General features: G+C 36.7%; 1 protein-coding gene across 1 annotated transcript in view; it reads left to right on the top strand.

Moving 5' to 3' along the window:
- The window catches only part of HDX (highly divergent homeobox), a 181590-nt gene that overhangs the window by 59445 nt on the left and 96006 nt on the right, over positions 1-26139 (top strand). The window contains exon 4 of the mRNA XM_029241093.1: positions 18730-18783. Within this exon, the coding sequence (XP_029096926.1) occupies positions 18730-18783 (54 nt within the window). The remainder of the gene's footprint in view (positions 1-18729; positions 18784-26139) is intronic.

Raw genomic sequence — 26139 nt, 5'->3', positions numbered from 1 at the left:
ACTTCTCTCTTCTCTTTTGCTACTTTCAAAATATTCTCCTTCTGGAATTCCCATAATATATTCTTTTTCATTGTGTCATATAAATTATTTGGGCTTTCTTCATTCTTTTAAATTCTTTTTCTGTTTTTGCTTCTCTGACTGGATAATTTAAAATGTCTTCCTGGTCTTCTAGGTCACTGAATCTTTCTTTTTTGTGATCAAGTCTTCCTTTGAAGCTCTCTATTGAATTCTTCAGTCACTGTAATTTGCGTCTCTAAGGTTAATTGTTGTTGTTGTTTTCTTATTGTTTCTGTTTCTTTGTAATTCATTTTGTTTATGTTCTGTTTTTCTAATTTCATTTGTACATATGTTTCTGTAGTTCACTAAACTTCTCTAAGAACATTATTCTGAATTCTTTGTATGAAAAGTCAAAGATTTCCATTTCTTTAGCACAGTTATTGGAGTTTTATTAGTTCCTTTTGAAGGTATTGTGTTTACCTGGTATTTTATGACTGTTGATTCTTTGGTATCTGCACATTTGAGTAAGTTGTGTCTTTCAGACTTTACAGGTTCTCTCTGGCAGAGACAGTTCTTCACCAGTCATCTCAGGTTGGGTTTCTGGATGTTTCTGCTGGTTATGTCCTCAGACATGTGGTAGGGCTTGCTATCAAGGTCTATTTTTAGGTGAGGCCACTGACCAAGCTTTTTGTTTGGGTGGGATGCAGCTGGCCGTGAATGGTTGTATAGTACTGCTGGCTTGGTTTCCTACCCAAGTGAGGCTGTAGGATATAACAGCTCTGCAGTTGTCTGTATTCTCTGGACAGGCTTACTAGATAGTCAGATTTAGGTAGTATACTCAGTAGTTGGTGAGGCTATTAATTTGATTCTTTGCCCTGGCAGGGCAGCAGGATAGCACCAAGGGCCTATACAGCTCATTCTTTGGGGAACAGAATCATGCCAGAGTGTGCACTGAACTCCCTGGTCAGATGAGGCCTGTGGTTTTGCTTTGCAGATGGGGAAGCCATGGGTTGTGCTCTCTTTGAGTGCCACTGTGCACGGGGCTGTTGAATTAGCTGTGTAGCTTTCTGTGTACTCTCATTAAGTTCCTTGATTGGGCAGACTGAGAGCTGTGAACAGGACTATGAGTTCATTTCCCTACCTGTGGGTAGCTGGAGAAACAGCTCCAAAGCTGGTAAAACTCTTTGTTTTTGGTCTTGACTCAAGGTAACCCACTCTGTCAAGTTCCCTGGCTGAATGGGGCCATTGGCTTTGCCCTGTCGATGATCAACTCTGCCTGCTGGACTCTCCACTCGAGCATTGTTGGGCTCTCCAGGTGTCTTGGCCAGGCTTTCTTGTTGGGCAAGACAGAGAGGTACACTCAGCAGTGAGCAGGCTTGTTAACTAGCTCCCCTGCCTGGGAAGAACAGGAGGGCCAGCCCCAAGAAGGCTCTCAGGTATTCTGGGCCAGGGTCTCTTGTCTTGAGGGGCCTGGAGCTATACTTAGCAAAGGGTGGAGCTAAAATTGACTCCCCTGACTGGGCAGAACAGGTAAACTGACTCCAAGCTAGGCAAGGCTCTTTATTTGTCATCTTGAATCAGCTGACCCCCTTGTCAAGTCTTCTGGCTGAACGGTGCCCCTAAGTTTTCTCTGTGGGTCATCAGTTCTGCCTGCCATACTCTGCTTGAGTGTTGTTGGACTATGTAGTTTTCAGGTCTTCTGACCAGCCTTTCTGATCAGATGGGGCTGGGAGCTATGCTCAACAGTGGTTTGGGCTATGACTCAGCTACCTTGCCTGAGTCGGGGAAGACCAGGCTCCAGGATGGGAATGCTCTTCCTTTTAGGAGCAAAATCAGGCAGACCTGCACCCTGTCAAGTTCCCTGGTCAGACTATGCCATTGACTTGGCTTTGCAGATGAGCAAAGCCACTGTTTGGGGCCACTACTTGGGTGTTCCAGGTAGGATCTTGGTCTACAAAGATTCAAGTTCTGGTTGTTGCTAGCCTCTCCCCTTTCCTCCATCACAATCAGATTCATAGTGGTCAAGCCCCACAAATTCCCCCATAATCCCTGTAGGATAGACCAGAGTGGGGAATACCAAGAAGTGACCCACAATGCAGGAGATGCTGGATGTCTACCCTGAGTGCTGTCTTTCCACTGGAAGAACTGTGGACTAAGAGGAAACCTCTTGGTGTGGTGCTGTGTCATCTTGGGGGAGGGGCAATGTGGTCAGCATGTAGCCGTTCCTCTTACCATTCTAATGTGGTCTGTCTGTTCTCTGTGGTGCAAGGGGCTGCTCCATCCTCACTGCACTTTTCTAAGATTTTCTCTGTGATGTCTTGTCCAGTAATAGTTGTTATTTGTTCTTGTGAGAGAGAGCAAAGTCAAGAAAGACCTATGTCCCATCTTAGTGGCTTCACTCCTGATTAGTTTTTATATGTTGAACCAACCATAAACTCTTGGGATAAGCCCCAGTGGGTCATTGTGAATAATCTTTTTTAAATGTTTTTTTCTATGCCCATTGAGGTTATCATGTGATTTTTTTCCATTATTCTAGGAATATGATACATTATGTTAATTGATTTTTAGATGTTCAGTCAACTTTGCATTCCTGGGATAAATTTCACTTAAGCATGGTGTAAATCCTTTTTATATGTTGCTGGATTTTGTTTGCTACTATTTTGTTGAAGATTTCTGGGGGTATATTCATAAGAGATATTGGCTTATAGCTTTCTTTATCATAATACTTTGGTTTGATATCAGGGCAATACTGGCCTCATAGAATGAGTTGTGAAGTATTCACTCCTGATTTTTGGATTAGTTTGTAAAGAATTGTTATTAATTCTTTAAATGCTTGGTAGAATTCACCAATTAAGCCATCTTAGCTGGGACCTTTTTTTTTTTTTTCGCGGTACGCGGGCCTCTCACTGCTGCGGCCTCTCCCGTTGTGGAGCACAGGCTCCGGATGCTCAGGCTCAGCGGCCATGGCTCACAGGCCCAGCCGCTCCGTGGCATGTGGGATCCTCCCGGACCAGGGCACAAACCCGTGTCCCCTGCATCGGCAGGCAGACCCTCAACCACTGCGCCACCAGGGAAGCCCGCTGAGACTTTTTTGTTGGAGATTTTGGTATTACAAATTTTTTATTTGTTTAAGCCCATTCAGATTTTCTATTTATTCTTGGATCACTTTGGGGATTTTAGGTCTCTCTAGATATCTATTTTGGATAAGTTATCTAGTTTGTTGGCATAAGGGTTTTCATAGTATTCCCTTTTCATGTTTTAAATGTTTGTAAGTTTGGTAGAGAGTGCCTTCTTTCATTCCTAATTTTAGTAATTTGTGTTCCTCATTTCTCTTTCCTTTACCTTTGGTTAGTGTATTAATTTCCTAGAGTTTCTATAGCAAATAACCACAAATTGAGTGGCTTACATCAGTAGAAACTTATTCTCTCACCGTTCTGGAGTCAAGAAATCTGCAATCAAGGTGTCATTAGGGTCATACTCCCTCTGATGGCTCAAGGGGGGAATACTTCCTTGCTTCTTTCAATTTCTTGTGGCTCCAGGTATTCTTTCACTTGTAACTGCATAATTGCAACCTATGCCTCCATCTTCACATGACCTCTTCTCATCTCTTCTCTTCTTTCTCTTGTAAGGATACTAGTCCTTGGATTTAGAGTCCACCTGAATAATCTGGGATGATCACACCTCAAGATCCTTAACTTAATTACATCTTCAAAGGCCCTCATTCCAAATAAAGTCACATTCATAGGTTCCAGTGGTTAAGACATGGACATATCTTTTTGACAGTCACCAGTCAACATACTACAGTCAATCTGCCTGAACTTTTTAAATGTATTGCTCTTTTAAAAAAATTTGTTTTCATTGATTTTTCTATTGTTTTTCTTCCAGTCTCTTTTGTATTTTTTTCTCTTCTTATACTTTCATTTCCTCCCTACTCCATTCTTTCCTTTAATTTGATCCTCCTTTGCCTTTTTAAAATCAGATTGCTTCTGTATTGTTGTAGATTGTAAGGGTTCTTTATATATTCTATATATTAACTCCTTATTGGATATATGATTTACGAATATTTTCTGCCATTTCATTGGTTACCTTTTCGTTCTGCTGATAGTATCCTTTTGATTCACAAAAGTGTTTAATTTTGATCTAGTTCAATTTATCTAGTTTTTATTTTGTTCTTATGCTTTTGGTGTCATATCTAAGAAATCATTTGCCAAATCCAATATCAGGAAGCTGTTATATTTTCTTCTAAAATGTTTATAGTTTTAGCTTTTATGTTTAAGCCTTTGTCCCATTTGAGCTAATTCTGTATATGTTGTAAGGTAAGGTTCCTTAGATCTATAGTGAGTCTGTTGTAGACAGCCTATGGTTGGATACTGTTTTTTTAATCCATTCTTCTAATCTGTCCTTTAATTGGGAAAGTCAATCCAATTACATTTAAAGTAATTACTGATAGTGAAGGACTTACTATTGCCATTATATTACTTATTTTCTGAATGCCTTAAATATTTTTGTCCCTCATTTCCTCCATTACTACTTTCCTTCCTGTTTAACTGTCTTTTTTATAGTAACTCTTTTTGGTTCCTTTCTCATTTCCTTTTGTATATATTCTATACATATTTTCTTTGTGTTTACCATGGGGATTACATATAATGTCTTAAAGTTATAAAAATCTATTTTAAATTGATAGTAACTTCAATTGCATACAAAAACTTTAATCCTTTACAGTTCTGTCCTACCATTTTACTGATATCACAACTTACATTTTTATATATTGTGTACCCATTAACAGATTTATAATTATTTTATGGCTTCATCTTTAAATTCCTGTAGAAAAATGAAAAGTGGAGTTACAAACCAAACATTACATTAATACTTGTTTTTATATTTGTCCATGGATTTACCTTTACTGGAGAAATTTATAATTTCATATGGCTTCAACTTAATGTCCAGTGTCCTTTCATTTCAACTTGGAGCACTCCCTTTAGCATTTCTTGCAGAGCATATTTAGTGGTAATAAACTCACTCAACTTATATTTATCTAGAAATGTCTTAATTTCTCCTTCATTTTTTTTTTCCTTTTTGCAGTACCTGGGCCTCTCACTGCTGTGGCTTCTCCCGCTGCAGAGCACAGGCTCAGCGGCCATGGCTCACGGGCCCAGTGGCTCCGCGGCATGTGGGATCTTCCCATACTGGGGCACGAACCCGTATCCCCTGCATCGGCAGGCGGACTCTCAACCACTGTGCTACCAGGGAAGCCCTCTCCTTCATTTTTGAAGGACAGTTTCCTAGATATATAATTCTCAGTTGATAATTTTTTCTTTTACCACTTTAAATATATTATCCAACTTCCTTCTTACCTGCAAGCTTTCTGCTATGAAATCCCCGTATAATCTTATTGAGAATCCCCTGTATGTGATGAGTCACTTTTGCTGCTTCCAGTATTCTTTCACTGTCCTTGTCTTTTGACAGTTTGATTATAATGTGTCTCTGTGTGGAATTCTTTGTGTTTATCCTACTTGGAGTTTTTTAAACTGCTTGGATTTATATATCAATTACTTTTCTCAAATTTGGGAAGTTTTCAGGTATCTATTCAAATCATGTTTCTGTCTCTTTGCCTTCCTCTCTTCCTTCTGGGACTTCTATAATGCATATATTGGTCTGCTTTTGATGTCCCATTAGTCCCTTAGGCCCTGTTTACATTTTTATTGATAAGAATTATTTTTCCTTTTTGCTCCTCAAACTTCATAATATGAAATGACCTCTTTTCAAGTTCACTGATCCTTTCTTCCACCTCTTTTGTCTTCTGTTGAACTCCTTCAGTTAATTTTTCCATTCAGTTATAGTATTTTCAGCTCTAAAATTTCTGTTTGGTTCCTTTTATAATCTCTATTTCTGCTGATATTCTCATTTTATACATATATTGTCACCCTTATTTCTTTATGTTTTTCTTTATTTCTTTGAGCAGATTTAATATAATTGTTTTAAAGTATTTGTGTAGTAAATCCAATGTTCATGTTTCTTCAGGGACATTTTCTGGACATTTATTTTGTTCTTTTGAATGGCTGATGTTTTCCTATTTCTCTGTATATTTTGTGATTTTTTTTTAAATTGGGCATTTGAATAAACCACCACTTCCCCCAGTCTTTGTAGTCTGGGTCTGCACAGTTGAAGACTTTCACTAATTAGACTGGTGTAAAGGCTTAAGGTCTTTGTAGGCCTTTCCTGGACATGTGTCTCCCCTGGTCCTGTGTGCATGCTTTGTACTGATTCCCCTCTGTACGCAGCTACCTTTAAATATCTTTATTTTCTGAAGATTCTCATTCTTGCTTATCCTAGATCCTTAGATGATCTAGCATATTCATCAATCAGTAATCTCTTTCTCCAGGTGTATATGGGTCTATAGTCTTCTTGCCGTTTTCTTGAGTCTTGCCTGATGCTTCCTGCTACTTCTCCTAGCCTGAGATCTGAGTTGTGCCACTTTTGGCTATGCGAGCTCCAAGTTAGGAGCTAAAGAGATGAATCTCTCAAGGAGCCCAAAGCCAGGTTAGAATGTTGTAAATTCTGTCTACTCTGTTCTCTTTGGTTCACATAAGGGGACTGGTGACAAGGCCAACACTTTCCCTCATCCATGTCATGCTACACAAGGAAGAGAGTGTGACACTTTTTAAAATGCTGTGAAATTTCCTACATTTTTAGTATGGCTTTTTCTTGGTTGTTTATTTGCTTGGTTGCTGTAAGATATTTGACTAATTTCTACAATGATGTTATTCTTGTCAATCTGTAGTTTTTAATTTGATGTTTCCAGGGAAGAGGGATGAGACTCTAGGTCTGCTTAAACTTTCATCTTGCTGCTGTTTGTTTTTTAAATTACAGAGTAAGTGTATCAGTACATATAGTGTTAGTGCAACAAACAACCATCTTGTTTGATTTCTTTTAAATGCCTATGTTTTGGTTCAACGTGGATCCATGTGCAAAAGCAAAGACAAGAAACCATGATTCATGTTAAGAATGCTAGTCTAGCCCAGCAAGGATTGTAGCTTGGTAAGAGCTATAAATCTTTTGCTGTATTTTAAGGAACTGATCTCTGAGTGTACATGTAATAAAACATTTAATTTCAGTTGTAAAAATATATGTAGAACTTAAAGCTAACATTTGACACTTTATTTTCTAAAGTTAGTAAAGAATTTTTATATTTTCTCAATTTTTTTTACATGAGTAGCATTGAGATAATATTTTAAAATATTTTTGAGAGTATAATTTCAGGGGATCCAGATTTATAATTGTAAACTCCCCAGGTCCTTGGCATCAGAACTTAATCATTCCACATAATAATTTATATTATTTTACTTATATCCTTCCATTATTTTTAACAGCCAGTACCTCTAGAATCAGTGTGGTGAAATCAGGCTTGTTATGCCATATATGTGTACTTTTTATAATTCCATTGAAATGTCTCAGAATTCCAGTTTCTCTGATCTTAATCTCTTATGGTTTGTGAATTTTTAACTACTAAAATAATATAGAAAAAAACAAATAGCATCTTGGTTGTCAATTGCAAGAATTTGTCAGGCTAGTAAACTTTTATAAACACTAATTTCATATGACTTAATATAAGAACAATCCAGGGGGGACCTTGAAGATGGCGGAAGAGTAAGACGCGGAGATCGCCTTCCTCCCCACGGATACACCAGAAATACATCTACATGTGGAACAACTCCTACAGAACACCTACTGAAGGCTGGCAGAAGACCTCAGACCTCCCAAAAGGCAAGAAACTCCCCACGTACCTGGGTAGGGCAAAAGAAAAAAAGAAAAAACAGAGACAAAAGAATAAGGACGGCACCTGCACCAGTGGGAGGGAGCTGTGAAGGAGGAAAAGTTTCCACACACTAGGAAGCCCCTCCGCGGGCGGAGACTGTGGGAGGCGGAGGGGGGAGCTTCGGGACCGCGGAGTACTGCACAGCGACGGGTGCGGAGGGCAAAGCGGGGAGATTCCCGCACAGAGGATCGGTGCCAACTGGCACTCACCAGCCCGAGAGGCTTGTCTGCTCACCCGCCGGGGCTCGGGTTTCGGTTTTGGACGGAGCGCAGGCAGAGGACTGGGGTTGGCGGCTTGAATATAGCCTGAAGGGGTTAGTGCACCACGACTAGCCGGGAGGGAATTCTGGAAAAAGCCTGCACCTGCCAAAGAGGCAAGAGACTTTTTCTTCCCTCTTTGTTTCCTGGTGCGCGAGGAGAGGGGTTTAAGAGCGCTGCTTAAAGGAACTCCAGAGACGGGCGCGGGCTGCAGCTAAAAGCGCGAACCCCAGAGACGGGCGCGAGCCGCGGCTAAAAGCGCAAACCCCAGAGACGGGCGCGAGACGCTAAGGCTGCTGCTGCCGCCACCAAGGGGCCTGTGTGCAAGCACAGGTCACTCTCCACACCCCTCTTCCGCGGAGCCTGTGCAGCCCGCCACTGCCAGGTTCCCGAGATCCAGGGACAACTTCCCTGGGAGAACGCACGGCGGGCCTCAGGCTGGAGCAACGTCACGCCGGCCTCTGCCGCAACGTCAAGCCGCCTCTGACGCCGCAGGCCCGCCCCGCACGCAGTGCCCCTCCTTCCCCCCCCACCCCCGGCCTGAGTGAGCCAGAGCCCCCGAATCAGCGGCTCCTTTAACCCCTTCCTGTCTGAGCAAAAAACAGACGCCCTCCAGCGACCTACACGCAGAGGCAGGGCCAAATCCAAAGCTGAGCTCCTGTGAGCTGTGAGAACAAAGAAGAGAAAGGGAAATCTCTCCCAGCAGCCTCAGAAGCAGCGGATTAAAGCTCCACAATCAACTTGATATACCCTGCATCTGTGGAATACCTGAATAGACAAGGAATGATCCCAAATTGAAGAGGCGGAATTTAGGAGCGAGATCTATGATTTTTTTCCCTTTTCCTCTTTTTGTGAATGTGTACGTGTATGCTTCTGTGTGAGATCTTGTCTGTATACTCTTGCTTCCACCATTTGTCCTAGGGCTCTATCCGTCCATGGTTTTTAAAAAAAATTTTTTTTCTTAATAATTAATTTTAATTGTAATAACTTTATTATACTTTACCTTCGTTCTTTCTTTCTTTCTTTCCTTCCTTCCTTCCCTCCTTTAGACAACGATTCACCCCAAATTGAGGAGGTGGTCTCTGAGAGCAAGATTTATGATTTTTCCCCCTTTACCTCTTTTTGTGAAGGTGTATGTGTATGCTTCTGTGTAAGATTTTCTCTGTATAGCTTTGCTTCCAACATTTGTCCTAAGGTTCTATCCGTCCCTTTTCTTTTTTTTCCTAAATATTTTTTAATTCAATAACTATATTATACTTTATTTTATTTTTACTGTATCTTCTTTCTGTCTTTTTTCCTTCTTTCCCTCCTTCCTTCCTCCCTCCCTCCCTTCTTTCTTTCCTTCTTTGCTTCTTTCTTCCTTCCTTCCTTTCCTCCTTTCTTTCTTTCTTTCCTCATACTTCTACTGATTCTCTCTACTTTTTCTCCCTTTTATTCTGAGCCGTGTGGATGATAGGCTCTTGGTGCTCCAACCAGGTATCAGGGCTCTGCCTCTGAGGTAGGAGAGCCAACTTCAGGACACTGGTCAACAAGAGACCTCCCAGCTCCACATAATATTAAATGGTGGAAATCTCCCAGAGACCTCCATCTTAACACCAGCACCCAGCTTCACTCAACGACCAGCAAGCCACAGTGCTGGACAACCTATGCCAAACAACTAGCAAAACAGGAACACAACCCCACCCATTAGCAGAGAGGCTGCCTAAAATCATAATAAGGCCACAGACACCCCAAAACACACCACCAGACGTGAACCTGCCCACTAGAGAGACAAGATCCAGCCTCATCCACCACAACACAGGCACTAGTCCCCTCCACCAGGAAGCCTACACAACCCACTGAAACAACCTTAGCCACTGGAGACAGACATCAAAAACAACGGGAACTACGAACGTACAGCCTGCAAAAAGGAGACCCCAAACACAGTAAGATAAGCAAAATGAGAAGACAGAAAAACACACAGCAGATGAAGGAGCAAGATAAAAATGCACCAGACCTAACAAATGAAGAGGAAATAGGCAGTCTACCTGAAAAAGAATTCAGAATAATGATAGTAAGGATGATCCGAAATCGTGGAAGTAGAATGGACAAAATGCAAGAAACAGTTAACAAGGACCTAGAAGAAATAAAGATGAAATAAGCAACGATGAACAACGCAATAAATGAAATTAAAAGTACTCTAGATGGGATCAATAGCAGAATAACTGAGGCAGAAGAACGGATAAGTGACCTGGAAGATAAAATAGTGGAAATAACTACTGCAGAGCAGAATAAAGAAAAAAGAATGAAAAGAACTGAGGACAGTCTCAGAGACCTCTGGGACAACATTAAATGAACCAACATTCGAATTATAGGGGTTCCAGAAGAAGAAGAGAAAAAGAAAGGGACTGAGAAAATATTTGAAGAGATTATGGTTGAAAACTTCCCTAATACTGGAAAGGAAATATTTAATCAAGTCCAGGAAGCACAGAGAGTCCCATACAGGATAAATACAAGGAGAAATACGCCAAGACACATATTAATCAAACTGTCAAAAATTAAATACAAAGAAAGCATATTAAAAGCAGCAAGGGAAAAACAACAAATAACACACAGGGGAATCCCCATAAGGTTAACAGCTGATCTCTCAGGAGAAACCCTACAAGCCAGAAGGGAGTGGCAGGACATACTGAAAGTGATGAAGGAGAAAAACCTGCAACCAAGACTACTCTACCCAGCAAATAAGAAATTTGAAATTCTATCAAGTATCTTTTCTGAGCACAATGCCAGGAGACTAGATATCAATTACAGGAAAAGATCTGTAAAAAATGCAAACACATGGAGGCTAAACAATACACTACTTAATAATGAAGTGATCACTGAAGAAATCAAAGAGGAAATAAAAAAATACCTAGAAACAAATGACAATGGAGACACAATGACCCAAAACCTACGGGATGCAGCAAAAGCAGTTCTAAGGGGGAAGTTTATAGCAATACGAGCCCACCTTAATAAGCAGGAAACATCTCGAATAAACAACCTAACCTTGCACCTCAAGCAATTAGAGAAAGAAGAACAAAAAAACCCCAAAGCTAGCAGAAGGAAATAAATCATAAAAATCAGATCAGAAATAAATGAAAAAGAAATGAAGGAAACAATAGCAAAGATCAATAAAACTAAAAGCTGGTTCTTTGAGAAGATAAACAAAATAGATAAACCCCTAGCCAGACTCATCAAGAAAAAAAGGGAGAAGACTCAAATCAATAGAATTAGAAATGAAAAAGGAGAACTAACAACTGACACTGCAGAAATAAAAAAAATCATGAGAGATTACTACAAGCAACTCTATGCCAATAAAATGGACAATCTGGAAGAAATGGACAAATTCTTAGAAGTGCACAACCTGCCAAGAATGAATCAGGAAGAAATAGAAAATATGAACACACAATCACAAGCACTGAAATTGAAACTGTGATTAAAAATCTTCCAACAAAGAAAAGCCCAGGACCAGATGGCTTCACAGGTGAATTCTATCAAACGTTTAGAGAAGAGCTAACACCTATCCTTCTCGAACTCTTCCAAAACATAGCAGAGGGAGGAACACTCCCAAATTCCTTCTAAGAGGCCACCATCACCTTGATACCAAAACCAGACAAGGATGTCACAAAGAAAACTAGAGGCCCATATCACTAATGAACATAGATGCAAAAGTCCTCAACAAAATACTAGCAAACAGAATCCAACAGCACATTAAAAGGATCATACACCATGATCAAGTGGGGTTTATTCCAGGAATGCAAGGATTCTTCAATATACGCAAATCTATCAATGTGATAAACCATATTAACAAATTGAAGGAGAAAAACCATATGATCATCTGAATAGATGCAGAGAAAGCTTTCGACAAAATTCAACACCCATTTATGAAAAAAACCCTGCAGAAAGTAGGCATAGAGGGAACTTTCCTCAACATAATAAAGGCCATATATGACGAGCCCACAGCAAACATCATCCTCAATGGTGAAAAACTGAAAGCATTTCCACTAAGATCAGGAACAAGGCAAGGTTGCCCATTCTCACCACTCTTATTCAACATAGTTTTGGAAGTTTTAGCCACAGCAATCAGAGAAGAAAAGGAAATAAAAGGAATCCAAATCGGAAAAGAAGAAGTAAAGCTGTCACTGTTTGCAGATGACATGATACTATACATAGAGAATCCTAAAGATGCTACCAGAAAACTACTAGAGCTAATCAATGAATTTGGTAAAGCAGCAGGATACAAAATTAATGCACAGAAATCTCTGGCATTCCTATATACTAATGATGAAAAATCTGAAAGTGAAATCAAGAAAACACTCCCATTTACCATTGCAACAAAAAGAATAAAATATCTAGGAATAAACCTACCTAAGGAGACGAAAGACCTGTATGCAGAAAATTATAAGACACTGATGAAAGAAATTAAAGATGATACAAATAGATGGAGAGATATACCATGTTCTTGGATGGGAAGAATCAACATTGTGAAAATGACTCTACTACCCAAAGCAATCTACAGATTCAATGCAATCCCTATCAAACTACCAGTGGCATTTTTCACAGAACTAGAACAAAAAATTTCGCAATTTCTATGGAAACACAAAAGACCCCGAATAGCCAAAGCAATCTTGAGAACGAAAAAAGGAGCTGGAGGAATCAGGCTCCCTGACTTCAGACTATACTACAAAGCTACAGTAATCAAGACAGTATGGTACTGGCACAAAAACAGAAAGATAGATCAATGGAACAGGATAGAAAGCCCAGAGATAAACCCATGCACATATGGACACCTTATCTTTGATAAAGTTGGCAGGAATGTACAGTGGAGAAAGGACAGCCTCTTCAATAAATGGTGCTGGGAAAACTGGACAGGTACATGTAAAAGTATGAGATTAGATCACTCCCTAACACCATACACAAAAATAAGCTCAAAATGGATTAAAGACCTAAATGTAAGGCCAGAAACTATCAAACTCTTAGAGGAAAACCTAGGCAGAACACTCTATGACATAAATCACAGCAAGATCCTTTCTGACCCACCTCCTAGAGTAATGGAAATAAAAATAAACAAATGGGATCTAATGAAACTTCAAAGCTTTTGCACAGCAAAGGAAACCATAATCAAGACCAAAAGACTACCCTCAGAATGGGAGAAAATATTTGCAAATGAAGCAACTGACAAAGGATTAATCTGCAAAATTTACAAGCAGCTCATGCAGTTCAATAACAAAAAAACTAACAACCCAATCCAAAAATGGGCAGAAGACCTAAATAGACATTTCTCCAAAGAAGATATACAGAATGCCAACAAACACATGAAGGAATGCTCAACATCATTAATCATTAGAGAAATGCAAATCAAAACTACAATGAGATATCATCTCACACCAGTCAGAATGGCCATCATCAAAAAATCTAGAAACAATAAATGCTGGAGAGGGTGTGGAGAAAAGGGAACACTCTTGCACTGCTGGTGGGAATGTGAATTGGTTCAGCCACTGTGGAGAACAGTGTGGAGGTTCCTTAAAAAACTACAAATAGAATTACCATATGACCCAGCAATCCCACTACTGGGCATATACCCTGAGAAAACCAAAATTCAAAAAGAGTCATGTACCAAAATGTTCATTGCAGCTCTATTTACAATAGCCCAGAGATGGAAACAACCTAAGCGCCCATCATCGGATGAATGGATAAAGAAGATGTAGCACATATATACAATGGAATATTACTCAGCCTTAAAAAGAAATGAAACTGAGCTATTTGTAATGAGATGGATAGACCTAGAGTCTGTCATATAGAGTGAAGTAAGTCAGAAAGAAAAAGACAAATACCGTATGCTAACACATATATATGGAATTTAAGGGAAAAAAAATGTCATGAAGAACCTAGGGGTAAGACAGGAATAAAGACGCAGACCTACTGGAGAACGGACTTGAGGATATGGGGAGGGGGAAGGGTGAGCTTTGACAGGGCGAGAGAGAGTCATGGACATATACACACTAACAAATGTAGTAAGGTAGATAGCTAGGGGGAAGCAGCCGCAAGGCACAGGGATATTAGCTCGGTGCTTTGTGACAGCCTGGAGGGGTGCAATAGCGAGAGTGGGAGGGAGGGAGACGCAAGAGGGAAGCCATATGGGAACATATGTATATGTATAACTGATTCACTTTGTTATAAAGCAGAAACTAACACACCATTGTAAAACAATTATACCCCAATAAAGATGTTTAAAAAAAAAAAAGAACAATCCATATACTTAAAAAAGGTTGTTAGTTCCTTAGCCAAAAGTAGTAATATTAAAATTTCAATTGTAAGCTTATTTAGTTTCTGAAAGCTTTTCTAGACTTGGTAGAGAGACGAGGGGAAATATTTTTAAATAAGCCCGTACTTCTTTTCTTCTTTGCTCCAGAACACATTGTTCTCAACCAGAAACAATGAACCCCCTTCCTCCCAACTGCCTACCCTATATAATGGTCTCTTGTATATTTTCACTCTTGGCCTTTTTTGAATTATGGCAAGTGAAGCTAGTTAATAATAAAGGCACAAGTTAATTCAATCAACATATATTTATTGATTGCCTACCACACGCCCAGCAGTGTCCTCTATGCTCTATAATTCATAATTGAAAGACATCTAGGAAGCCCTGCTGATTAAAGCAGAATGCTTGATAGGTTTGATAGGTTTTAATGCTCACGTGATACCAAAACAACTGATGGAAAGCTAAAACATTAATTTATGAATCACTTACTGATGAACTTTGCTGAGAGACATGGTTATTGTCTGAGGGTTTCAGATTATCAATTTCTCTTTAAGCATATGCTTATTAATAATATACTTAATTTTCCTGGCTTATATAAAATATAGTATATTTCAGATAAGAGCTTTGTTAGACCCATGAACTGCTCTGAAGTTTTAAAAATATAATACCTATGATATGTGTAGAATTGTCTTTCTAACAAAGATTTTTGAAATCAAACAAATGTTTTTTTGTGTATATTCTCTGTGTTACTATATAAAAATAATTAGACTAAATTGTTTTAAACATGATACTTTGTCCTTAAGAATCTCATAGTCTAGAAGAAATATTGCAACAGAGTCATATGTAGGGTCTAAATCGTATAAAATGAAATATAGTAAAAATGCTTTTAAAAATTCCTTAAATCATCCACAAAAGTAACTATATGCATGCTTTCCTGTGAATGTATAACCATGTATAATAATGTGTGTATAAAAAGTATAATTAATATTCTGATATATGGTATCTATTTTAAGTATAATTTTCTATGAGAAAGGTAAGTGTTATAGCTGGATTCACAAATCTTAACTATCCATATGATGTGACTCCAGTTTACATCAAAATTAGTGTGTTACATACGTTAGTGTATCCACTTTTAGCCAAGAGAAGCAGATTTCCAACATTAGGCACTTCCTTGCATTCACATTCAAAGTTGTGACTCTGCAACTCTCCATTAGTTTGAGCAGGACAGCCATTTGTGGAGGCAGTTTTATGATGGCCAAAGAAAGACTATTCCAGTAATCTCCAGACTGTCTAGTTATCTTCTATCTCATGCACAAGACCTTTCTTTAGAAATATGTTTTATATTTCTCTTCTCAATTCCTACCTCCTCTAACCTAGTTCCAAGCCTAGATTACCTCTTGCCTAAATTATTGTGAAAGTTTCCATACTTATTCAATTCATTATACACATTTAGTCACATTAATCATCCTAATGTATAAAAGTACAATTCTGACCATATAACTCATCTGCTTAAAAACTTTCAATGACTCCCCATTTTCTATAGAATTAGATATAAATGTACCTTGGCATTCATGGCCTCCACAAAGACCCTAACTCCCTTTCTAGTTCTAGCTAAATTCACCATTCCCAAACACACCCTATCCTTTTGTTCCACAGTATTCATGCCATTCTTTACCCCTGGAATGCTCTTTTATTTCTATCAAGATTCTACTCATGTTTTAAGGTTCAGCTGAGATATAAATTCTCAAGTTGATGTAATTTTGCCGTGTCTTTAACTCCTATTGCACTTCATTTATTGTACCTCCCTTGTGGCACTTATCATATTTATCTTTGTATTACAGTCATTCATATACCAGTCTTATCTTTCCCTCTAGATCATAGTTCTTGCCCTCCAGGAAATTATGTTTTACCCATGTTTTTATTTCCTGTAGCACCTAAAACAGCACCTAGTACAGAGATGTCTGATAAATATTTGAAGAGAATTCAAATTAGTTACCTTGGAAAGTTATCTATACTTATTTCAATAATGTTCAATTTATCAAAAAGTTTTTGAATTTCTTTTACAATTGCTTTAAGGACCTGTGGGATTCTTATAAGTGCTTTCAGTGGTGACAAATCTTCATCATTTCAGGGAAAATTTGATTTTGGAAAATAGAATTCATTCTGAGACATGTTTAGTGAATAATATGGATGTTCAATCTGAGCTGTTATATTTTCAGTTAAAACAAAGAGAATATGAATGAGACAGAATATCTAGGTGAGTCATGAACTAACAACTCCAAAAGAAAAGCTCCCAAAGTGCTTTCAACAATAGCAACATCACTGTAATGACTTTATAACTTCCAAAGATTTTTATTTTGAAACACAAAGTACTCATTTGGATATGTAAATTCTAATATATTTGTTAAATTAGTCTTGTAGATTCATTTTGCAATTTTCCAAACCAGGGTGTTGAAAAGTGTGTTTGGAACTTAAATATCACTTAAATGATAAGTATATTTTCCAACTCGTTTTAAATACTGTATTTTATAGCTTCTGGTGAGGGAGAAACCTTCTCATCACTCTTGCACCAAAGAAAACGTTCCAAATTTGAGGGAAATATTTATACAGTACTATGATTCAAAAAAGCCTACAAATTTAGCTACTATGCTTGACCATTCTTAAGTTTTAGCAGAAACATAAGGAACTGAAGAATAGATTTAAAGTAAATAATAGAGGGTAGTTGAATATAGCATTTGAGTATCATGTAACTGCTGTCACAGAATTATAAAACAAAAAAATGAAACTTCATCTCTTCCCAAATCACATGGAATTTATAATATTTGTATGTTAAGGTGTTTATAGGAGTCTTCCATTTTCTTGGTTACATACAACTGACTTAATCAAGAAACCACATTTTATATTCTTAAAATGTATAAGATCCATGTTTAAAGAAATTCAATTACCATGTTTATTATGTGTATCATTGTTATGGTTTCATGTTAACTTTTTATTAGTTACTAGTTTATGGGGTGGTTGCAATGCATTTGGTTTAACATGTTTTCTCTAGCAACTTTACATAATGAGTTTTAAAATATCCTCACTAATAGATAGAAGTATGTGCACAAATATTCCAAAATAGTTGGATATCTCTATTCTTTCAAGAGTATATTATGTGATTATTTTAGCAGATTTACCTCCTTCATTGAGACTAGCAGTCAATTTACTTTGCAAACATTGTATCATATACCAAGTATTAGTGGGAGGACAAGAAGTATACTTTTTAAAGAATTTTTCTGTAGAAATTTTCTCTTCACTCTTGTTCACCATTTCAAAAAATCAATTATTCAAACCTTCTCATGACCCTCAAGGATTCTAGTTAATTGTCACTTTACCATAATGGGATTTTAACTTTAATAAAAATTTTCCTTACAACTATTATTTGGAGTTTATATCATTTTTACCCTGTCCCTACCATATTGATGCATTTTGAACTCAAAGTAAAATGGAAGGTCTGGTGGCCAGGGACAGTATTCTTTTACCTGAAATTTGAATAATTGAGGGTATTACTCTACTATTTACTTTGACTGTTTGATCATCACTTCTTATCAGTAAGCATAATACAAATTAATTGGCCATCACTGAATATAATTTATCAAAACCAATAAACGTTTGATTGAATACCACATTCCCACCACCACTACCACTTAGCAAGGCTGATTTGACTTGTCGGTCTCTCAGGAAGCACATGTTTGGAAAGGAAGGAGAGGGCAAAGTGAGAGTCTGGAGTACTCCCTAATTCTTGTGTGTCCCAGGAAAAGGTATGGTTAAGTCCAGACTAACCTGAGCCATAGCTCACAGAAGCACCTTGGTCTCTTTAAACACTCCCCAGAATCCTATGAGAGTGGCATCTATCTCCTTGAGCAGCAATGCTGATGTAATAAGGTGTTATTAGCTATTCACCTTAGTAGTTTCTATGTAAAAAGGGACTTGCAGTTATGTAAGATGAATAAACCTAGAGAGCTAATATACAGTATGATGACTATAGTTAATTATTTAATTATTGTAACATTTATTCCACAGAACACTGCATTTTTATTATAATAATTTTATTGTCCATAGATTTCCAAACCTTCCAAACCGGGTACTTCCAGGCCTGAAAAATGTCTTCAAATTTTTCTTGAATTATTTTCAGAGCAACTGCACTACTTCTTGAATTTTCCCACAAAGGAAAGCCTTTTAAATCTCTTGCTTTCAATAAGGTAACAGCATTGCCCACATGGGAGATATGCTCTGAATGCAGACCTATCTTGACATCTTGTATGAATTCTTTGGTGTTGATCAGCATTCCAATAGTGTCAATGCATACCTTACTGAGATTCCATTTGTTGTTTCCACAGATTTCAGGAAACCTTACTGTGCCTTGGATTACAGGGTGTTCTAGAAAAAGAGCAGTAAGTAATCTTTCATTTAAAGCAGCAAATGAGTTTCCCCCTGTCTCGTTAGTAAGAATGCCATTGAGAAAGTTGTTATGATATTTGTAAAGTTGGCAAAACTGCACTTCAATAAATTAATTAATTCCAAAGGACATATTTCGAGATTATAATATTTATATACACTAAAAAGATAACCTTAAATAAAATGCAGTAACCAGCACATTGTATAATCTTTGAGCAGATTTTTGTAGTTTAAAAAAAATTTTAAAGGTATTTCATAAAATACCATAATTTTTCTACATGTAATAAGCCCAGTTAATTTGATCATAGAATTGAATCATGATTGATATAAACATCTCAAAGTTAAATAATTTACATTACTATTTATTATTTGTGTGTATTTCAGTATTTAGAAGTGATGAGTAACTAATATTTTAACAATACTATTTTCTGGCTTTCTGCTACAACTGTTACGATTCTTAAAATATTAATATAACAGAATTTCATTAAAATGTTTTTGAAAACTTTTTTTTGAGTTTGCTCAAAGAAGCTCATTCAGTTGGTCTGTATAGTACCCATTAATCTGCATTTTAACATGCAGGAGATTTTGATGTAACTTTTCCTTAGAAGGGAAACTATTAAAGGATTTCAAAAGTAAAAAAAAAAAAGACATGAGCAGACTTTTAGAAAGATAGCTCAAGTTATTGTATGGTAGATAGCTTTGGAACAATGGAACTGAATTGAGAGTGCAGAAATAAGTTGTTATATTTATAGTCAATTGATTTTATACAAAGATGTTATGACAATTCATTGCGGAGGAGAAAGATAGTCTGTTCAACAAAGTATAGTGCATAGAATTTAAAAATGGATAAATTGGATCTCAACAAAATTCAAAACTTTAGCACTTCAAAAGACATCATGAAGAAAATGGAAAGACAAGCAACAGCCTAGAAGTAAATACTTACAAATCACTTATCCATTAAAAGACTTGTATCCAGAATATACAAAAAACTCTTACAGAGACAAACAATCTGATCATAAAATGGACAAAAGATATGAACAGATATTTCAACAAAGCAGATACATAAATTTTTAATAAATACATGAGCAGATGCTCAAAATCATACGTCATTCAGGAAATGCCTATTAAAACCAAAATAAGGTATTTCACACTCTCTACAATAACAAATATTGGCAAAGATATGAAGATAAAGGAACAATCATACATTGATGGTAGGAATGTAAAATGGTACAGCCACTTTGGAAAACAGTTTGGTAGTTTCTGAAAACGTCAAGCATAAACTACCATACAACCCAGCAATTCCACACATCAGTATCTGCCAAAGAGAAACAAAAACACTTCTACATGTGGGATTGAATGCATATGTTCAGCAGTTGATGTAACAGCCTTAATAATAGCCCCAAATTGGAAACAACATAAAAGTCCATCAACTTGTAAATGGATAGACAAAGTACAGTATACCCATACAATGTAATAAAATTCAGTAATAAAAAGGAATTAACTAGTGACACATGATGCATCATAGATGAACCTCAAAAAGATTATGCACTGTGACAGAAGCTAGACACAAGAGACCACATATTATATGATTCTATTTATATGAAATGTCCAAAGACAAATACAAATTCATAGACAGGAAATAGATCAGTAGTTGCCTGAGGTTGAGGATTAGGAATATGGAATATCTGGAAATAGACATGAGAGATATATTACAGAGATTACAATGTTCTAAAACTGATGTATGATGATGTTTTCACCACTAAGTGAAGTTACTAAAAATCATTGAACTCTATACTTTAACTCAACATATTCAAAATTTTATTTAAGCATGTAATTAGTATAAAATTTGAGATTTTTACATATTTTTGTTGTACAAAACCTTTGAAATCATGTGTATTTTTCCATTTATAGTCCATGTCAGTTTGAATGTTAACTTTTCATCATACAAACTTGATCTATATGTAAATTTCATGATTTACAGTTGAAAAACTGTTTATATTATGTAAACATAATACTGTAGTAAAGTTGTTTTTATAAACAGATAGCATTAAGAGAATGAAAGACAAACCACAGATAGGGAGAAAATAATTACAAATGGTACAGCTGATAAAGGATCTGTGTCCAGGATACAGAAAGAATTCTCAAAATTCAATAATAAGGGAACATGACATTTTTTTTCTTAGATTACATATATGTGTTAGCATACGGTATTTGTCTTTCTCTTTCTGACTTACTTCACTCTATATGACAGACTCTAGGTCCATTCACCTCACTACAAATAACTCAATTTCGTTTCTTTTTATGGCTGAGTAATACTCCATTGTATATATGGGCCACATCTTCTTTATCCATTCATCCAATGATGGACACTTAGGTTGCTCCCATCTCCGGGCTATTGTAAATAGAACTGCAATAAACATTTTGGTACATGACTCTTTTTGAATTATGGTTCTCAGGGTATATGCACAGTTGTGGGATTGCTGGGTCATATGGTAGTTCCATTTGTAGTTTTTTAGGAACCTCCATACTGATCTCCATAGTGGCTGTACCAATTCACATTCCTACCAGCAGTGCAAGAGTAATCCCTTTTCTCCACACCCTCTCCAGCATTTATAGTTTCTAGATTTTTTGAAGATGGCCATTCTGACTGGTGTGAGATGATATCTCATTGAAGTTTTGATTTGCATTTCTGTAATGATTAATGATGTTGAGCATTCTTTCATGTGTTTGTTGGCAATCTGTATATCTTCTTTGGAGAAATGTCTATTTAGGTCTTCTGCCTATTTTTGGATTGGGTTGTTTGTTTGTTTTTTGTTATTGAGCTGCATGAGCTGCTTGTAAATCTTGGAGATTAATCTTTTGTCAGTTGCTTCATTTTCAAATATTTTCTCCCACTCTGAGGGTTGTCTTTTGGTCTTGTTTATGGTCTCCTTTGCTGTGCCAAAGCTTTGAAGTTTCATGAGGTCCCATTTGTTTATTTTTGTTTTTATTTCCATTTCTCTAGGAGGTGGGTCAAAAAGGATCTTGCTGTTATTTATGTCATAGAGTGTTCTGCCTATGTTTTCCTCTAAGGGTTTTATAGTTTCTGGCCTTACATTTAGGTCTTTAATCCATTTTGAGCTTATTTTTTATTGTGTTAGGGAGTGTTCTAATCTCATACTTTTACATGTACCTGTCCAGTTTTCCCAGCATCACTTATTGAAGAGGCTGTCCTTTCTCCACTGTGCATTCCTGCTTCCTTTATCAAAGATAAGGTGACCATATGTTGGTGGGTTTATCTCTGTGCTTTCTTTCGTGTTCCATTGATCTATATTTCTGTTTTTGTGCCAGTACCATACTGTCTTGATTACTGTAGCTTTGTAGTATAGTCTGAAGTTAGGGGGCCTGATTCCTTCAGCTCCATTTTTCATTCTCAAGATTGCTTTGGCTATTCGGGGTCTTTTGTGTTTCCATACAAATTGTGAAAATTTTTGTTCTACTTTTGTGAAAAATGCCAGTGAACCTAGCGGTAAGATGGGAATAAAGACACAGACTTACTAGAGAATGGACTTGAGGATATGGAGAGGGGGAAAGTTAGGCTGTGACAAAGTGAGAGAGTGGCATGGATATATATACACTCCAAATGTAAAATAGATAGCTAGTGGGAAGCAGCTGCATAGCACAGGGAGAGTAGCTCGGTGCTTTTCAACCACCTGGAGGGGTGAGATAGGGAGGGTGGGAGGGAGGGAGATGCAAGAGGGAAGAGATATATGAACATATGTATATGTATAACTGATTCACTTTGTTATAAAGCAGAAACTAACACACCATTGTAAAGCAATTATACTACAATAAAGATGTTAAATAATAATAATAATAATAAGGGAGCACAACCCAATAAAAAAGTGGGCAAAATATTTGAAAGACACTACACCAAAGCAGATATAGAGATAGCCAATAAGAGCATGTAAAGCTGCTCAACAACATTAGTCATAAGATAAATGTAAATTTAAACCACAATATGATCACCCATTATAATAGCTAAAATTTTTTAATCATACCAAGTTTTGGTAAGGATATGAAGGAATCAAAAATATAATACTATAAAGCTGACAATAACAAATATTGGCAAAAATATGGAGATAAAGGAACAATCAAACGTTGATGGTGGGAATGTGAAATGGTACAACCACTCTGGAAAACAGTTTGGCAGTTTCTTAAAAAGCTAAACATACACCTATCCTATGATCCAGCTATTCTGATAAGTATTTACCCAAGAGGAGTGATAGCACATATCCATACAAAGATTTGTACATGAATGTTTATAGCAGCTTTATTTATAATCGCCTAAAATTAGAAACAAACTTAATGTTCATCAACAGGTGAATGGATAAACAAATTGTTTTTGTTCATATAGGGAAATAGTACTCAACAATTAAAAACATGAACTATTGAGGCACACATCAACATGAACGAATCTCAAAATAATCAGCCTGAATGAAAGAAACCAGATGTAAAAAGGGTGCATACTGTATGCTTCCATCTATATAAAATTATTGAAAATGCAAACAGGAAGCAGATCAGTGGTTGCATGGTAAGGTAAGAAGGCAAAAGGTACAGCAAATTGATTGAAAGGGGGCATTAGGAAACTTTTAAGAATGATGGGTATGTTCGTCCAAGATTGTTTCTTGAGCATATACACATATCAAAACATCAAATTGAACAATTTAAATATGTGTAATTTAGTTTTTGTTAATTATACCTCAATAAAGCTTAAAAAAACAATTCAGTTATTAGAAAACTTAGGTATTTGAATCTTCTTTTTCAACTGTAAATCTTATGAAATTTTCATATAGATCAAGTTTGTATGATGAAAATTTAACTTTCAAACTGACATGTACTATAAATGTAAAATACACATGATTTCAAAGATTTTGTACAGTAAAAATAATATGTAAAATTCTCAATTTTTATACTAATTACATGTTTAAATAAAATTTTGAATACATTGAGTTAAAGTATATTAGTAAAATTAATTTTACCATCAGTTTTTCATTTTTTTAATGTTGCTACTAGAAAATATAAGCCTACGTATGTGTCTCATATTATATTTCTATTGTACTACACAGGTCCACAGTGTGCCAGACATTGTGCTTGATCTTAGGGATACAATGGTGAGAAAAAACAGATGTTTTCCCTGCTCTCATGGAGCTAATGACCTAGATTTAATAAGAAGAGAGGTATTCATGAAATAATTACATAATCAGATATAAAATGACATTGTGAGAAACGCCCATGTTGGTCACTTTCTAGCCTCTTCTGGAAGCACACTTTATATACACAATGGAATATAACTATTGCCTCTGAAAATTCTCTCACCCACTTCCAACGAAAATTTTACCAGTGTCAATGTCCCTCAGTCAAACCCACTAAGAATAAACCAGTAGTTAAATAAGTTGTGTTTATTACTTGTTGCAGCAAAGGAGAACACATACCATGGAGAACCATGACACATCAAAGTAAGAAGATGTTAGAAATAACTTACTGGAGGATTTGGGCTTTGGTTGGGCAATTTAAGGGAGGGTATAAGGAAGTGAGGATTTGCTCTAGATTGGATGCTGTGAGAAAGTGGGAGCAATTCTGTGATAGGGTATTTTGCGTGTGGCATTGCAAACTTGGTTTTGTCTGTTGAGGCAAAATTATGAAGAAGTCTTGTTTTGTTTCATCTTATCATAGTCTCTGAATAACCTTGTTTTAGATTGTAGTCTGTGAAGTTAAACAATGTGTTCAACAAGAGAACAAAATCGCCTGACTGTGAGTGCCAGGCCAGCATGTAATAATATTGTGTTCTAGCTCTGAACATCCGTTTAATTTTGGATGATGGTGGCTGCTTTTTTTTTTTCTATCTCACTAGTATATATCTTGACATCATTATGCACACTGTGTTTAACATTCTATTCATATTACAGTTACTATCCATGCACACCATCCTGAAAAGTCATCTTTGTGAAACTGATTGTTAAATTGATGGTTAGTATCAGTAAGGGTCCAAGCAGGAAAACAGAAAACTCGCCAGAAAAATTTAATATGATAAATTATTTAGACAGGTTTTAGAGGATTTTAAAAAGCAAAAAGGAAACTGTGAAGCTTCAAGAGTGTTAAATTCAGGAAGGTAACTATCACCCCTTGGGCTAGGAAAACAAAGATAAGTTTGTATTTTCAGAAACTACAAAATTAGAGGAGAGGTTTGCTGAGATGGGACTCATTTCTGAGTTTTGTACACTGCCAGCTAATGCTGGTACCTCTGGGGGCACAATGAGGTTGATTCTGGTAGTGTAGAAAAGCAGGAACCAGCTGCGACTATTACCAACAACCAATGTCAGGATGAAGGGTTGTCCCTTGGGTGATACTGATAGGAATAGGAAGCGAAACAGGAAGGACCATCTTCTCTTCTTCAGCCTTCCAGTCTCCTTCTACTGCTCTCTATTGTCAGAATCTCATTCAAAGACATTTGATAAGCAGAAATATACTTTGCAGAGTCCCATGAAAAACATTGTATAGAAGAGTGCATTTGGAACTGAGAAAATGTAGTGTAATTACCAATACAGAAGAAATTAGGGATTTTCATTTGTTTGTTTTCTGTATAATCAGACTGTATGAGTGTATGCTGCCACTTGTGGAATCAAAGTAAGTCTATATAAATTAGGGAATTACTATAGAATTTTAAAAATCTGGTTAGTGTCTTTTTGACTTTTGAAAACTACAAATGGTTCTGATTGTTCTTATTATAACAAACTATTTATGTATGTTAATACTACTCATATTAGGTTGTGGCTCTTCAATAGTAAAAATAATATTAGCATATGTATAGTATTTTATAGTTCAAAGGCATTTTACTTAGATTATCTCATTCTAATCCTTGCAAAAATGTAGAGAGGTAGATAGGGTAGGCGTTTCTATTGAAACTTTATAGATGAAAAAGCTAAATTCAAGATGGTTAAGTTACTTGAAAAGATTGTATATCTAGTAAATGATTGAATTTGGATTAGAACTCAAGTCTTTTATGGCTTGTAGTTCCACTATCTTTAGTATTTTGCCTCATAGTAGCATCAGGAAAGGGGAAAAGATACTGTTTGTTTTCAGCAGAAGTCCTCAGCTTTTTGTTTTTCATTTTGTTTTGTTTTTGAGTAAGAACGCCTTTTTCTTTTTAGATTTCATTGGAGTCTCAACCTGCCTGCAACAAGGTCTGACTAAAAGGAAAGTGGAAGGATGAATGTAGTTAATTATCTGTTTCAGTCAGTTTTGGAAGGATATGGAAGTATAACCTTTTAAGTAAGTCATTGCAAATGGATTCTAATGGCAACTCTATTCTC

The sequence above is a fragment of the Monodon monoceros genome, unplaced genomic scaffold (assembly GCF_005190385.1).
Source record: "Monodon monoceros isolate NGI ecotype Baffin Bay Population unplaced genomic scaffold, NGI_Narwhal_1 Super_Scaffold_22, whole genome shotgun sequence".
NCBI classification, from domain to species: Eukaryota; Metazoa; Chordata; class Mammalia; order Artiodactyla; family Monodontidae; genus Monodon; species Monodon monoceros.
This window is presented reverse-complemented; position numbering and strand designations above follow the sequence as displayed.